Source organism: Megalobrama amblycephala, linkage group LG9 (genome assembly GCF_018812025.1).
Source record: "Megalobrama amblycephala isolate DHTTF-2021 linkage group LG9, ASM1881202v1, whole genome shotgun sequence".
Classification (NCBI taxonomy): domain Eukaryota; kingdom Metazoa; phylum Chordata; class Actinopteri; order Cypriniformes; family Xenocyprididae; genus Megalobrama; species Megalobrama amblycephala.
In genome coordinates, this window is record NC_063052.1 from 2,281,789 (window position 1) to 2,296,827 (window position 15,039).

Here is a 15,039-nt window from a genome sequence, read left to right on the forward strand (position 1 = left end):
ACCACCCTAATCAAACATACCTGAACAATTTAATCAGGATAACTTGAAAATGTTGTACATGTGTTACTTCATATGGTTGAAACTAAAATCTGCAGGGCAGTGGCCCTCCAGGACCAGCGTTTCTCATCCATGGTCTTGGGTAACCCACATATATCATATAAAACTTCAGTTAATAATTGCATATCAGCCCGTCAATGTTTTCCTTAAGTCAGTAAAGGGGTAAGAGACAGTTTGTTTGTAAACTATGTTGTCAAGTCTATTATCTGCCGGGGGTTGGGAAACCATATGTTAAACCAATTGTCCATTTCTCCAGAATTTGTCCTGCACCATTACAAGCTTATGAGGTTTTAAAGCAGCTTTGAGCCATTGCTTTGCTTCAGAATTATCTGTGATGTTTGAGGATCCAGTCAGAATATACGGTTGAAATAAATGTTTAGTGAGCCTGTAAGAATGCCATTGGTATGCTGCAATAATTCCTACGAGAGTTATAAACTCTTGGTCATTGACCTTTGTTGGTGCTCACTCTCCGTCAGTTCATTAGCTCACTTTCTCCAGTCGGTATGTTTCGTTATGTTTCAAAAGACAAATAAAGATGCTGCACCATTTTCCGCCAACATATTTGGAGAATTAATGAGTTGTGAAATGTAATGAATTTTAATTCTGGAGCTGTCAATACTCATTCGGCAGCAGATGGTTCAGTGTGTCATAGTTGCATTGGTTTAGTTGAGTTATGTTTGGAAACGATACATTAACTGTTAATATACATTTCTCTAACATACAGTTTGTGCATTAAACATTAACAATAATTTCTTCCCTCTCTCTGTCGCCCCTTCAGGTGGCTGTGAAGTAGACCTGGCTCGTTTTTCTGAGCTTGTCTGCGACATGGGGGGAATGCAGCAGGTGATGGACCTGAAAAAATGGAGCCGGCTGGCCGACCTTCTTCGCATTCCCAAATCAGCACAGGATCGTCTGGCCAAGCTCCAGGAGGCCTACCTCCAGTACCTGCTCTCTTATGACCTGCTCTCTCCTGAGGAGCACCGCCGACTGGAGCAGGAGGTGCTGGCAGAAAAGGAGGTTTTGGAACGCAAGCGGGGACCCCTGGAGGGCCACTCGGATAGCGGCCAGCGGTCTCTGGTTCTTCCCCGTTTCGAACCCAAGAATGGACTCACCGGCCTCAACCACCGCAATGGCTTCCGCAATCACAAAGAGCCAGACACCCATCGGCAGGCCGGCCGCCGCAGACTGTTTGCTCAGGAAAAGAAAGGGGAAAAAGTGGACAGTGATGAGACAGAAGGGGAGGCAGAAGAGGAAGGTGTTCTCAGTGACCAGCACAAATGTATATACAAGGTAAAGGATGTGATGGGCGCACCTACTGATAATAGCTCATGGGCAAGCTTACGTTATTGTGTTTCCATTCTGAAATGGCAGTATTATGTGTCAAACTTGTTTCGTTCACTTTATTCAGTCAGTCAGACTAGCAGATGTGCCATTTCCTCAGGTAATGAAGTGTTTAGAGAGAGCAGAGAGACCTCACCGCTGAGCTGCCAGAGAACATGCCAGAATATCAAGCGTGATGACTATGTTCGTCTGTACACTGAACACAGTGCCACACCGCTGGGGAATAAAGGAGGAAGGCTTAATATGTGATGTGTTTTAGGTTTTAATGCTGCTGAGGTTGTCTCTACAGTGGTTGATGGATGTGTCTCTGTGCTGTGCTCTGCATCGCAGATCTAAGCTTTATTTCAGAGCTATGTATTCTCTTTTGACTTGTTAAGCTACCAGTATGAGCATCTGTTTTGTTCCTCAGACAGATTTAAAGGTACAAAACACTATGGATCTTTTACAAACTTTAGTGAGCTGCCTGCCTAGGCAATATTTTAGATATCGTAGACGTGTTCCTGAATAGAAGCAAAATTATAGTGCTTAGAGATATCTTATTCTGGCCAAATTAGTCTCAGCAGTGTATGCACGCTTTTTTCTTTTGTATTTTTTATACAATTATCTGCAGAGACTTCTAATTTTACTCAGTACAATAGAAAAGTTTCATCCAATTTAAAACCATTTCACCCAGCATTTGTGCATGCTATGCATTTTTTTGTGTTCATTAGGGTATCATGTTATTAGCTTAGCAACATGCTAGCATCTGACTGCATTTTGACAGGCCATGCCAAAAGCGCTCTTCATGTGAACCACACCAAAAAGTGAATTAATTTCAAAATTGATTCTGAGTTGCTGCTTATGAAGAGTGTTTAAACTCATTTACTCATGAGGTTTCATTTTAGTTAGCATGCTGTGTTTAAATTCATTCACTCATAAGTTTTCATTTTGATTAGCATGCTGCATCAGAAGGTAGCTTGCTAAAGTAAAAAGTGAGGCAGCTCACTCAAATATGGGGCAGAGCATGTGTGGTTCTTGTGTTTGTGAGAAGACCTGTGGTAAAGTAAAAAGAGACTTATAACTGTGGGTGGGTGGGTATCGGTGAGAGTGGCTGTTTTGTGAGAGGGCTTGTTCCCAGGCCCTCAGCTCCTGGTGTACGTGAGGCTGAGTTCTTAGCCATAGTCTATGTAAGGTGACTCCGTCTGCCTCTCTAGCCCTATAAAAATACCCCGCTGACTCTTATAGCACCCCGTCTGTCTGTCTGTGTGTTGTTGTCTGAGGTAACACTCACTGCTGGGCGGTACTTTGAGAGTGGGCCTCTTTACAGAATGGTGCCTGAATATAGGTCACAGCTCAGCTTCACACACACACACAGCACTTTGTTCATCTCCAGTGTGGTACCTGGCAATTGTCTTTGTCTGTAGTTATCTGTGCTGTCATGCGGTTGAAGAGTGAGTTTTTTTTTTTTCTCCAGTTGTGCATGTAGTGCTTTAGAAGAGGAAATAGGCAACTTATATAGAACAATGAATGAGTAAACTGCAGCTCTTAACTTGACACCGATGTATAGGAAGGAAATGAAGTACTATCTTTAAAGTATGTCAAAAAGCATATGTGTGTGTTAGCTGGACCAACCTATAAAGAGCAGGTTTTAGAAGAACCCACATTTATGGTACCAATATACAGAATTTAATGGCAATTTGACACATAATTGAACCGTAAGCTTGTTTTTGAGAGCTGCCTGGAGCTGTTACCAAATGGACAGCTTATGTCACAGATTATTGTGCAATTTTTCTTACTGTGTATTGATTTTTTTATTTTTTTTTCCAGGGGAGATCGGTATCTTTGACCACCTTTTACAGAATAGCAAGAAATACTATGATGATGTGCTTCAACAAAGAGCCTGGGGCTGCTGAAGTTGAGGTACACACATACTTCCTGTATTTTAACCATTCATCAGACTTTTAGTATGTAATTTTTATTATTGGTGTAAAATGTTGTTTCTGATCGCCCTAGTGACTAGTATCCACACTGAAAAATCAAGTATTTCAGAGGGCGTTATTATTATATAGGCTAATAATAGCTGTTCTATGACAAATTGTCTTAGCATATCTTAGTACTTTCCATGTTGCATATTTTATAAGCATGTCCCATGACAGTTGTATCCTTGTTTTCTGTCATATTTCCTGGTTCCCTTCATCCTGCCATTTCTCTTCATCTCCATCTGTCCTGCTTTTCTTTATATAGCAAGATTACTGGCGGATAGTGGAGCAGAGGGACTGCCATATAGCAGTGCATTATGGGAAAGTGGACACAAACACACATGGAAGCGGCTTCCCTGTGGGCAAGTCCGAACCCTTCTCCAAGTAAGTGCTGCTTTCATTTAAGAGATGAATTCAAGCCATGATGGGAAGATGTGTTACTGTTAATAAAAATGATGCTACCATATTCTCTCTTTCTTTTGCTGTAGGCATGGATGGAACCTCACTGTCCTTCCCAATAACTCTGGATCCATTTTGCGCCATCTTGGTGCTGTGCCTGGTGAGTCCACTATTGTTGTCTGTAGCAGGAAGTATACTTCTCTCCACATCATTTTATGTTCCTTTGTTGAACAAGTCATCACTCCCCTCTCTGTCTCTCTTTCTCTTGTTCTCTCTCACAGGGGTGACTATTCCCTGGCTGAACATCGGCATGGTCTTTTCTACCTCATGCTGGTCACAAGACCAAAACCGCCTTCCGTACGTTGATTACTTACACACTGGTGCTGATTGCATTTGGTAAGTATTTGTTTCCAGATACTGTGGCTACATTGACATTAAAATAATTGATTTGAACATTTGCCCCATATAATGGCATTGGGCTGTTAGATGATGTACGCATCGGCAGCAAATTGATGTCTAAATAAAAATAAGTGAAGTCTTTAATTAAAAAAAATAAATAAAAATACAAATAAAATACTATTAAAATAATGTAGAATATAGAATAATTTGCAATTATTTACATTAATTAATTATTAATAATTTACATTATATAATAAATATATATATATATATATATATATATATATATATATATATATATATATATATATATATATATATATATATATATATATATATATATATATATATATATGTATATATATATATGTATATATATATATGTATTAGTTTTTGTTTTTTCCTAGATGGCTTTTGTTTTAATATTTTTTATGCAGATTTAATGTATTTTTATTTCTGTTTTTAGTTTTAGTAATTTTTTTTTTAAAGTTTTTCATCTAATATTTGTATTTTTCAGCTTTATTTCAATTACTGAAAATGATTTTTTAACCATTTAAGTTTTAGTTGACACTAATAACAGTGATGTCAGTGTAAAAGTGTAATGTTCTACTAATGTCTTTCCTTACTGAGCTGTATTGTAATGTTTTACCTCTAGAGGGCGCTGTACTATTAAAAACACTGTCTATTACTAGACTAGTGTCAGCTGTGTTTTTGTTTTTCTTGTTGTTGTTTTTTTTATGTGCATGACTCATTGTGATAAAGCCAAGGCCTGTTTTCATGGCAACAAAGCTGGTTTAGGAGCGGCAGACGGGGCTGTTGCCTTGTGTCATCCAAACAATGATGCTGACAGAGAAGTTTTGCCTGTCCCATTACAGGTATTCTATTCCTGCTGAGGAAAAGACAAAGCTTGATAAAGTGGTGCACACACTGCTTCAGGCCAACGGCACGCCGGGACTGGAAATGCTGGAGAAGAATGTTATGGTAAGTTATATTTTGAATAAAAATAGCATTACCTTTTTGTGAAATTTTGAGTCTGCTGACAATGCTTATTGAATGCAATGCTCTTGTACAAAGAACTTAAACATGTGTGGATTTCTCCAGATTTCTCCAGAGGTGCTTTGTCGTGAGGGGATAAAGGTCCACCGTACGGTCCAGCAGAGCGGGCAGTTTGTGGTGGTCTTCCCCGGTGCGTTCGTGTCCAGGGTGTGCTGCGGCTACAGTGTGTCTGAAACTGTGCACTTTGCCACACCACAGTGGATGAACCTGGGCTATGAGGCTGCTAAGGTGAGACTTTCACATTTTCCACCTCCACCTGCAGGACGACATATAGACGTTTACGAGATGTTTAGATGATGTTTGCACTTCTCCCACAGGACCTGAAATGCAGGCGCATAGCAAAACCCTTCTCTATGGAGAAGCTACTCTACCAGATCGCCACAGCCGAGGCCAAACGAGAAAACAGACTTGTGCTCAGTACAATCTCTTCTCTTCTCAAAGATCTCAGGTGAGCACTGCAAACCCATCCTGACGTGGAAACGGTTGAAGTCATCATTTTTCTGAAATAAAATGTTTTAAAGATGACCTATCATGCTTTTTATATATTTTCAACTACTTATTTATTGTGGAATTTTGCTGTTTGAGCATGAAAAAGGTCTGCAAAGGTCTAAAATATGAAAGTAAGCATAAAAACATATTCTAGTAGACTCCAAAAACAAAATCAAAACTTTTAAAAGGGTATAATATGGCCCTTTTTTTTTTAACATTATAACCAATGGCAAAGCAGTTGTCAAGAAAGTTTGCTGATGTCCTACAGGAACATAGAGATGAAGCAAAGGCAGGAGCTGTATGAAGCAGGGCTGCTTTCATCCGCACGCTACTGCACTCATGACAACAACCAATCGCCTGCTGACACCAGGAAGAAACCACGCAAGTGGCTGGCGCTGGAGTCATCCGAGAGGCGCTGCCAAATGTGCCAGCACCTCTGCTACTTGTCTATGGTGAGATTCAGTTAAGATTAAACTGTTCTGTAGAGCCCAGTGTAGTTTATATACTCTACAAACTCTATTAAACTTAATTTGAATGTTTATTTTGTGCTCTAAAAGTATGTACTTCAGCTTTGACTTAAAACCATCACAAACACCAAAAACATTTCTGTCATAGTATATCATGTGGGCACATTTGACACTCAACATATTGTGATTTGGGATGCACTAATTCATTTCTCATATACTATTTAGATTCATTAGTATGCTTATTGTGTCATGGTGTAACAATTATAGTGCACTTTAGCAGTCATTACAGTCTATACTACAATAATAATAATACTATAGTACTCTGTACAGTCTATACCAGTCGTTCTCAACCAGGGGTCATTTTAAAATTTTACAAAATTTAATTTTAAAATAATCAAAATTAAGACAAAACAAACTTTAAAATAAGGTAAAACATCTAAAATGCAGTATAAAGATTGCATTGTATTTCTTATTTTAAATTGTTCCCTCAACAGCTGTCATTTTTATTTATGAACCAGGGGTTCTCAAGGTCTTGGAAAACCTGGTTATGCAGAATGAGGGAATTTTAAGTGTTATTTCTAAACTGGAAAAAGGTGTAGCACTCACTCTTAAAAAGCTCCAACTTTATTGATTAAAAGATTTTGTTTCGGCCGTTCAAGGCCTTCATCAGACAAAGTGTTATTTCTAAACCAGGAAAAGTCGTGCAAAATAAAAAATCTTCAAAAGTCATGGACATTTTTATAATGAATATAGATCTGTTCAGTTAGACAGTTATTCAATCTGTAAAATATTTTATTGAGTAGGAATTGCTCAAATTAAAATGAGCAGTTTTGTCATTAATAGCAGAAATATTTTGAGGGCCCTTTGAATGCTGTCTTTCACAATGGGGGGCCTTGTAGTCAAAAGGGTTAAAGGGTTAGTTCACCTAAAAATGAAAATAATGTCATTTATTACTCATCCTCATACTGTTCCATATCTGTAAGACCTTCATTCATCTTCGGAACACAAATTAAGATATTTTTGTTGAAATCCGATGGCTCAGTGAGGCCTCCATAGCCAGCAATGACATTTCCTCTCTCAAGATCCATAAATGTACTAAAAATATATTTAAAACAGTTCATGTGAGTACAGTGGTTCTAGCTTAATATTATAAAGCGAAGAGAATATTTTTGGTGCGCCAAAAAAACAAAATAACCACTTATTTAGTGATGGCTGATTTCAAAACACTGCTTCAGGAAGCTTCGGAGCGTTATGAATCTTTTGTGTCGAATCAGCGGTTCGGAGCACCAAAGTCACGTAATTTCAGCAGTTTGGTGGTTTGACACGCGATCCGAATCACTGATTCGACACAAAAGATTCATAACGCTTCAAAGCTTCATAAAGCAGTGTTTTGAAACTCAGTGTTTTGCCGCACCAAAAATATTCTCGTCGCTTTATAATAGTAATATTGAACCACTGTACTCGCATGAACTGATTTAAATATGTTTTTAGTACATTAATGGATCTTGAGAGAGGAAATGTCATTGCTGTCTATGCAGGAGCCATCGGATTTCAACAAAAATATCTTAATTTGTGTTCCGGTCATATGGGTGTGGAACAGCATGAGGGTGAGTAATAAATTACATTATTTTCATTTTTGGGTGAACTAACCCTTTAAGAACCCCTGATCTATACAATACAACACTATATACTACAGTCCACAATACAGCCTACAGCATATGCTATATTAACCATTGTGTTCTATAATGTCATTTTGTCTTAGTATACTGTAAAACACTTTTTTAATTGTCATAGTAGTAGATTTGTCAGTGTGCTTTGTATATTTTTGTGTACAATTTTTCATTGTTACCGTGTTGTCATCTTAACAGAACTTAACAGATCTAGAGTTCAGTCATAGCTGTTTTATTTCCAGTGCTTATAATTCACTTTCAGTCATCACTAACACATGAATTACTGAGTGTTTAAAATGAGTTGTGAATTGAATTGAGCTAATGGTTGTTATTAATTCTGCAGGTGGTGCAGGAGAATGAAAATGTGGTTTTCTGTCTGGAGTGTGCGCTGCACTATGTGGAGAGAAACAAAAGCTGCCGCGGCCTCAAGATGATGTACCGCTACGATGAGGTAAGACGCATGACCAGAAGCATACCTGCAGGGGGCACTGTTGTGTTGCTTTTGCTTAGAGGACTCTCAAGGGTTCAGCAACCCTCCTAACTGTACTGTAGCCATTGCTGGTTATTGTTCTTTTGCACATGCGAGTCAGTTTGGGACTGTGATCAGTTCACACTCGAATCTGTTATTGCCCACATTAAAAAAAATAATGTGAACAGCCAAGCAAACAAAATAAAATCAGAATTGAGCACTAAGGCTTGCAGTGTGACCGCAGCCCTTTTTCACCACAGTCTCTCTTTGTCTTTGTCTCTGTGTGGTCCCTCAGGAGCAGATCAACAGTTTGGTGAATCAGGTGTGCGGTAAAGCCCTGGTGAGAAGCGCGGCAGACGGCTGTAACGGCTCCAGCCCCAACAAACCGCCAGCCAAGCGCGGCCCCCGCAAGAGAGCCACCGTGGAGCTGTCCCTGACCCACCTGCCAACCCACCTGTCCAAAAGTGCCGCCGCTGCCGTCTCGTGAGAAACGCCGCCCGGTTGCCTACGTCAACCAATCGATTTCCTCTCCCTCCCTTCATTTTGTTTGTGTCTTTCATCACCCACATAGCAGGGCAGAGTTTCCTGTGTTGAAAACAGGCTGCCTTTTTTTGCACTAGCGCACTAGTTTTTATTCACCAGATGTTTGATAGCATTAAGAGACATGGTCCCAGGTGTGAGTCACTGACAGGTGTGAGTATGATGTCATCTTTTCTGCCTGGACCCTCTTCCCCCTCGTCTTCGGCCCCATTGACTGCACACACGCTCCTCCTGAACTGTGAACCTTGGGACAAATGGGTGCTTCTCTCCTCATTTTTTTTCCTGGCCACTTTCCTTTGAATGTTGGTGCTTGATGGAGCTGCCCAAGAACGTTTTTGTTTTTTGTTTTGTTTTGTTTTGTTTTGTTGATTTTTTTTTTTTTTTTTTTTTTACCATTTTGTTTAGTTTTATGACATCACCTTTGTTTTGATTTGAAATCATTTACTCCCCATGCAGCTCCACTGCGGAAGACGCAGCTCTAAAGATGGTAAACACTTGAAATTTGTCTCTTTTTTTTCTTTCTTTTTTTTTTTTTAAAGAGGAAGTACTGTTTTTTTTTGGGGGGGGGGGGTTGGGTTTTTTTTCATCTGCTTTTCATTTCACACTTTCCTCTGTGGATTCGGGGAACACTGGTTTCCATGGCAGCAGGTCGGGCTGTACTTGAGGAAGTGGGTGTTAGGGAATGAATGCGTGGGTCCCATCCCGGTAGTGAGAGGGGTTCCTCCCACGCTGACGCTTACGAGCGAAAATTGTGCCTGATGTTTAGCGGGGAGATCTTTATTTTTGGTGCTGTTTTTTTTTTTTATTATTATTATTATTTTTTTTTTACTGTATATCAATACAAAAAGGTAATAAAGAAGTGCTGTCAGACTTCTTATCCCACAGGACGGAAGAGCCCAGAGGCTTTTTCCGCTTCTAGATGTGCAATCGTGTCAACATTCCATTCTTCCAGACTTATTGATTCATCTGTACCAGTTAACATTAATTATTATATTATATTATTGTAATTATTATATTTTGTGTTTTTGCCTTTTTATTTGATCTTTTTGTTCTGATGTGCTATCTCAAGTTAGAGCCACTATTCAGAGGGTGTAAAATGTGAAATACAAGTCCAAGTTTTTTTATTGTTATTATTATTGTTTCTTTTTGTTGTTTTTTCGTTTTTGCAGAAGTATCAGTGATTTAAAGAAACTTAAGAAAATCACCTTTTGTACATAAATCCTGTAAATGTCTTTAATACTTGAGCCTTTGTTGGAGTGACAGAAGGAAAGGATAGATAGATGGATGATGTCAGATGAAGAAAAGCCTTACATTTCAGTTTCTTCAGCTGTGGGAGTTTGATGCATACAGGGTTGCTCTGGTAATGTGTATAAATTTTAAGTGCTGCTTACATCACTGAGGACTAAGATAAGGAGTCGCGATTTCCCCCTAGTTTTGTTTTTTAGGTTTACTTTTTTAAAGAAAAGGGAAAATACTTTCACAAAAAAGTTTTTACATTTTCATTACTGAAAATTCAACCATGTAGTAGCTACTCATGTTGCACTGAGCTTGCCAGTGGTGACTGTCAAGGAAAAAAAAAAAAAACTATAATCCAGTTTGTTGGTTGTTGTCCTTAACAGAAGACTGAACTGTTTTAGGAGTATTTAAATGAAAACCAAGTCGGGTGTTTTCAACAAAAAAAAACGGCGGTTGTCAAGTTTTTATGGCCTTACAATGTATTTTACTCAGAATATTTTGCTGTTTTTGGTTCATTTTTCTACAATATGAGAGATTTGCTCAGTCAGGCGAGTTAATTTATTAGCACTGCGTCTCAGCTATTCCTCTCTTGAGGAAAGATTTCATGTTGGTTTTATTGCCAGTTTTATTTTGTTTTTGTTTGTTTTGTTTTGTTTTTTACTTTTTCAATTTGTACTTAAGGTTTAATAAAAACTCATGGACAGTTCACTGTCAGCCTGTGTCTTCATTACTGACCTCCATACTGGTTTAAAGGGGAATGTGTTAATTGTATATATATATTTCTAATAAAATTGTTACTGATTAACCACATTTAAAAATGAATTTAGAAATAACAATCAATGTTATTATATATAAAAATAATTTATAAAAATAATACCTGTCATTAAAACATCTTTAAAATATTCAATTATTTAAAAAAAAGTATTTAATACTATTAGTAGTGTGGTAATAATAATAAATATAGCAGCAAGCAGTAATTATCAGGGCGTTTTTTTTTGTAACGTCCCCCCCCCCCCCCCCCCCATATCGACATGAAATCTATAACTTTTTGCCGGCATGGTCTGAAGGTGATCTGACTCAAATTTGGTGAAAATTGGACTAATGGTCTAGGAGGAGTTAAAAAAAGTAGGTTTTTAAAGAAAATCAAAATGGTGGACAGCAAGCTTGGCCAACTATGGCAACATTGGTATCTATGATCTCGGCGTGACTCAAGGAATCTGTCTCATGACAATAGGTTAAATTAATCAAAAGCTATCAGCATTTTTTAAAACTTCATTATAACATTTGACCACAAGGTGGCGCTCTCTCAACCTTTTGAGTACCTTCAGGGCATGGTGCTGATGGCACATACAGACTTCCGTAATGGTACACCAATGTATTCGTAAAGTATAGCATTTTATATATAATACTGTATTGTTTTGTTCTATTATAGTGCCACCAAGAGACACAATCCCACCATTTTTTATGTGTCCTCAGAGTGAGCCAATACATGTGTCTAATTTGGTGAAAATATCTCATTTTGTTTTGGAGTTATAGACATATCTATGGGAACATAAAAAAAAGACTCATGGATAGGGTGACCAGATTTCTCATGGTGGAATACAGGACAGGTGAGCAAGAGGTGGGCAATATGACCATGATAAAAATTTCAAAAAATACAATAGAGATACAAATTAATTAAACTTGTTTTTCAGATACAGTAGGCGTATTTACCATGTATATATTTGTTAATAAAATAAAATATTTTGTTGTTTTATTAACATTAATGACAAATATTTAATTAGGCTACTGTCCCTTTAAGACCGAATCCATGGATGTAATATACTGACACATATCCTGTTTTCACCCACCTACGTCCACTTGAGCCATAACCGACTATATTTACGTGCGATACTGCACATTTGTGCATTTGACAATTCAGGTGCAAGGAGAACTGATCGAGCGCTGTCTGAGAGAACTGGGATAGCGTGCAAGGAAAGAGAGCGCTTCTGGTCTTTGTCATTCAGCTCGATGACGCTTATCCCGCCTTCACTAATCAATAACGAACTGTGACTGGATGGTGATTTTGTTCTAAGACGAATTGATTGGATTGTTTTTGCGTGATAGAACACTACTACTACTGCTACTATTCGTTCTATGATCACCCAGTTGTAACGAAATTTTAGGAAAGATGAAATACGGGACAAAACATGATTTTTTCTTAAGTCAGGACACTAAAAATAGAGCTGAAATATGGGACTGTCCTGGGTAAAACTGGACGTCTGGCCACCCTACTCATGGACAACTTTGTTTGCATTTTTTCTCTACTTCGTATCAATATTTTAACATTTGGCCATTAATGAATAGCCAACGTCCTATGTTTCTGAATTTCCTACAGTGCTTTCGTCTCGATCGGACAAACAGTTCCAAAGATATTGGTGAAAGTTGTTTTAACATTAAATAACCACGTTGCACAAACCATAAGGCAAAACCTAGCATGTTTGGTATCGTAGGACACGGCAAGGATTCAGGAGTCTAAGGAGATGACTCCTGTGAAAACTACTAGGTGGCACTGGCTTGAAACTTCTCAGGCTCCAAACTGAGTTACGTAATGATGCGCTAATGCATTAATAAAATACAGCATTTTAAAACAAAATTCAAAATGGCCATTTTGAAAAAAATACTTTTTCGAACTCGTCCTAGACAGTTTGTCTATTTTCACCAAAATTGAACAACATCATCTTCAGACCATGCTGGCAAAAAGTTATGGAATTCAAGTTGATTGGCTGGGAAAATTGGATATCATTCAATTCAGCATGCCGACCTGAATCTAATGAGACTAATGTTATGGTTTCGTATTTTGATTTTTTTGGCAAACTGTTCAGGAGTTACAAGCAAAAATGGCCATTTTTCTTATCTCCGGACCACTAGGTGGCACTGCGTAGAAACACAGCATGTCACCTCAGATAATACTTGTGATGACATGTACCAAGTTTGGTCTGAATACGATAAAGCGTTACAGAGGTATAGCCTTATGTCTATTTTTACGAACGCTACTTAAAATTTGTTTGCGCATTATTTGAAAACGGTTTGACAAATCGACTTCAATTTCATAACTTTTTGTTGGCATAGTCCAAAGATGATCTTGTTCAGTTTTCATGAAAATCAGAGCAACGCCCTAGGAAGAGTTAGAAAAAGTAGAGTTTTCGGGAAATTCAAAATGGCAAAAAAAATTTCATGACGGAAATAAGAATTTTGTTATCGATTGCTCTTACGGTTCGAAAGTTATTAGCATAAATGTGAGTGCAACTTTGGGCAGCTGGTGGTGCTAGAGGGATTGAGATAGAGACTCAGACTGTCCTCTATCAGTGTGCCAAATCAAACTTTTTACTATAAGGTTTTATAGGCTGCCATAGACTCATGAGCAGAAATGGAATAATAACATTTTGATGTTTTCAGCAAAATAATGATAGTCATACTCTGGTGAGCCCGAGGCCTCTAAAGCATTATTGATTTTATACATGAGATAGACATGTACCTCATAAAATACACAACAGTTTTGAATACATTTTTGAACATTTGTTGATCTAAAGCCATTTTAAAAAGGTGGAAATACTCCAGATCTGGATTCACATATAGAAACCAAATTGATCAAACTAGTTTATAGAGTGAAAACATGTAATTAGATTAGTAGTGTGTCTTTTCTATATTGCTGTGACTGACAACAATGGCACAGAGGGGCAAACAGTTAAATGCAGTGAACGTCCAACAGAATAAAAGGTATTTATTGATTTGTGAGGGCAGGCACAGGATCGGGTTTATACTGCACAGCACACGACAAAGAATTTCTTTACAAAAACCAAAAGGGTTTCATAAAACACAAATGCATACTCTTCCTTTTGACGCAAATGCATAGCACACCGCTAATTACATCACTTCCGCTTACAGTCTGTCATTCATCCTCTGTGTTTTCAGGATGAGCTGCTGCTCTCACAGTTCTTGATTGGCTGGTTTTGTTCTCTTTTCTAACCTGGCATCCTCCTCAACCTCTTCCTGATCTGGCTGGACAAGCAGAGAGCCCCGGTTGGCCGCTTGTCCCCTCTCATCATCTTCATCATCATCGTTGTACTCCTCCTCTTCCCCTGCCTCCGTGTCTTGGCTGGCTGAGTCCGTACAGGTGGAGGACAGCGATGCCAGCTTGTGTCTCAGGTCCGCCTGTGTGGGCACCTGAAGAGTGATCTCAGAGGTGAAAGACTCCACATCTGGACCTGAGAGAGAATCATTTAGACAGGAAGAACAAAAGGGATTAGGAATGCAAATTTCTCTTTAAAAATGAGACATTTGTCAGACAACATTCAGGATTCTGGGAGACAGGAGATCTGTTCCAAAAACTTGTAAGCTGCCTACCACTTTGTCCATTGTAACAGCGCAGTCACATTAAGCCGCGTTTCCACCAAAATTACCTGAAACTTGTCCTTTCTTCCTAGGCACTTTTTCCCCCCAGACCTATTGCTAGCTGTGTTTCTAGAGTGGTCTAAATTACCGTGAATGACGGTAATCCAGTGATGTAGGACTATGTGCAACTTTCCAGTTCCCGCTGGATTTCGTCTTCCACATATAAACTTAATAAAGCCTGAACCTCATCATCAGTCCACCAAACTCTTACTCTACACACTGCTACAGACTTTTAAAAAAATGATGGTTGAAATAAAATGCTGCGTGGAGTCAACCAATCTAAAGTGCTGTGTGAACTCAACCAATCAGCATGTTCAGCGCCCAAAGTCCCACCCCCAAAAGTTCCAGAACTTTAAAAAGTACTACCTAGCAAGCAGGTACTTTCAGAGGGGGAATTTTTTACCCGGACCTTCATTTAGACCCTGGTTCCTGCATTTGAAACACAACGAGTACCACCCCAAAGTTCCTAGATCCTGCGGTGGAAATGCAACTTTAGAGAACTCTTGTGCGCAAAAGTAGGTCCA

The 15,039-nt window shown here is 38.6% G+C and overlaps 2 protein-coding genes across 2 annotated transcripts in view; one reads left to right on the forward strand and one right to left on the reverse strand.

The window, feature by feature from the left end:
• Positions 1 to 9,404, forward strand: part of jarid2b (jumonji, AT rich interactive domain 2b) — a 112,881-nt gene extending 103,477 nt beyond the window's left edge. Inside the window, exons 9-19 of the mRNA XM_048201142.1 lie at positions 836 to 1,347; positions 3,205 to 3,297; positions 3,622 to 3,740; positions 3,845 to 3,915; positions 4,037 to 4,151; positions 5,030 to 5,135; positions 5,256 to 5,438; positions 5,528 to 5,658; positions 5,968 to 6,151; positions 8,180 to 8,287; positions 8,601 to 9,404. Of these exons, the coding sequence (XP_048057099.1) occupies positions 836 to 1,347; positions 3,205 to 3,297; positions 3,622 to 3,740; positions 3,845 to 3,915; positions 4,037 to 4,151; positions 5,030 to 5,135; positions 5,256 to 5,438; positions 5,528 to 5,658; positions 5,968 to 6,151; positions 8,180 to 8,287; positions 8,601 to 8,792 (1,814 nt within the window). The 3' untranslated portion in view covers positions 8,793 to 9,404. The remainder of the gene's footprint in view (positions 1 to 835; positions 1,348 to 3,204; positions 3,298 to 3,621; positions 3,741 to 3,844; positions 3,916 to 4,036; positions 4,152 to 5,029; positions 5,136 to 5,255; positions 5,439 to 5,527; positions 5,659 to 5,967; positions 6,152 to 8,179; positions 8,288 to 8,600) is intronic.
• A 4,404-nt stretch (positions 9,405 to 13,808) lies between these two features.
• Positions 13,809 to 15,039, reverse strand: part of dtnbp1b (dystrobrevin binding protein 1b) — a 47,249-nt gene continuing 46,018 nt past the window's right edge. The window contains 2 exon segments of the mRNA XM_048201153.1: positions 13,809 to 14,086; positions 14,088 to 14,328. Coding sequence (XP_048057110.1) covers positions 14,032 to 14,086; positions 14,088 to 14,328 — 296 coding nt within the window. The 3' untranslated portion in view covers positions 13,809 to 14,031.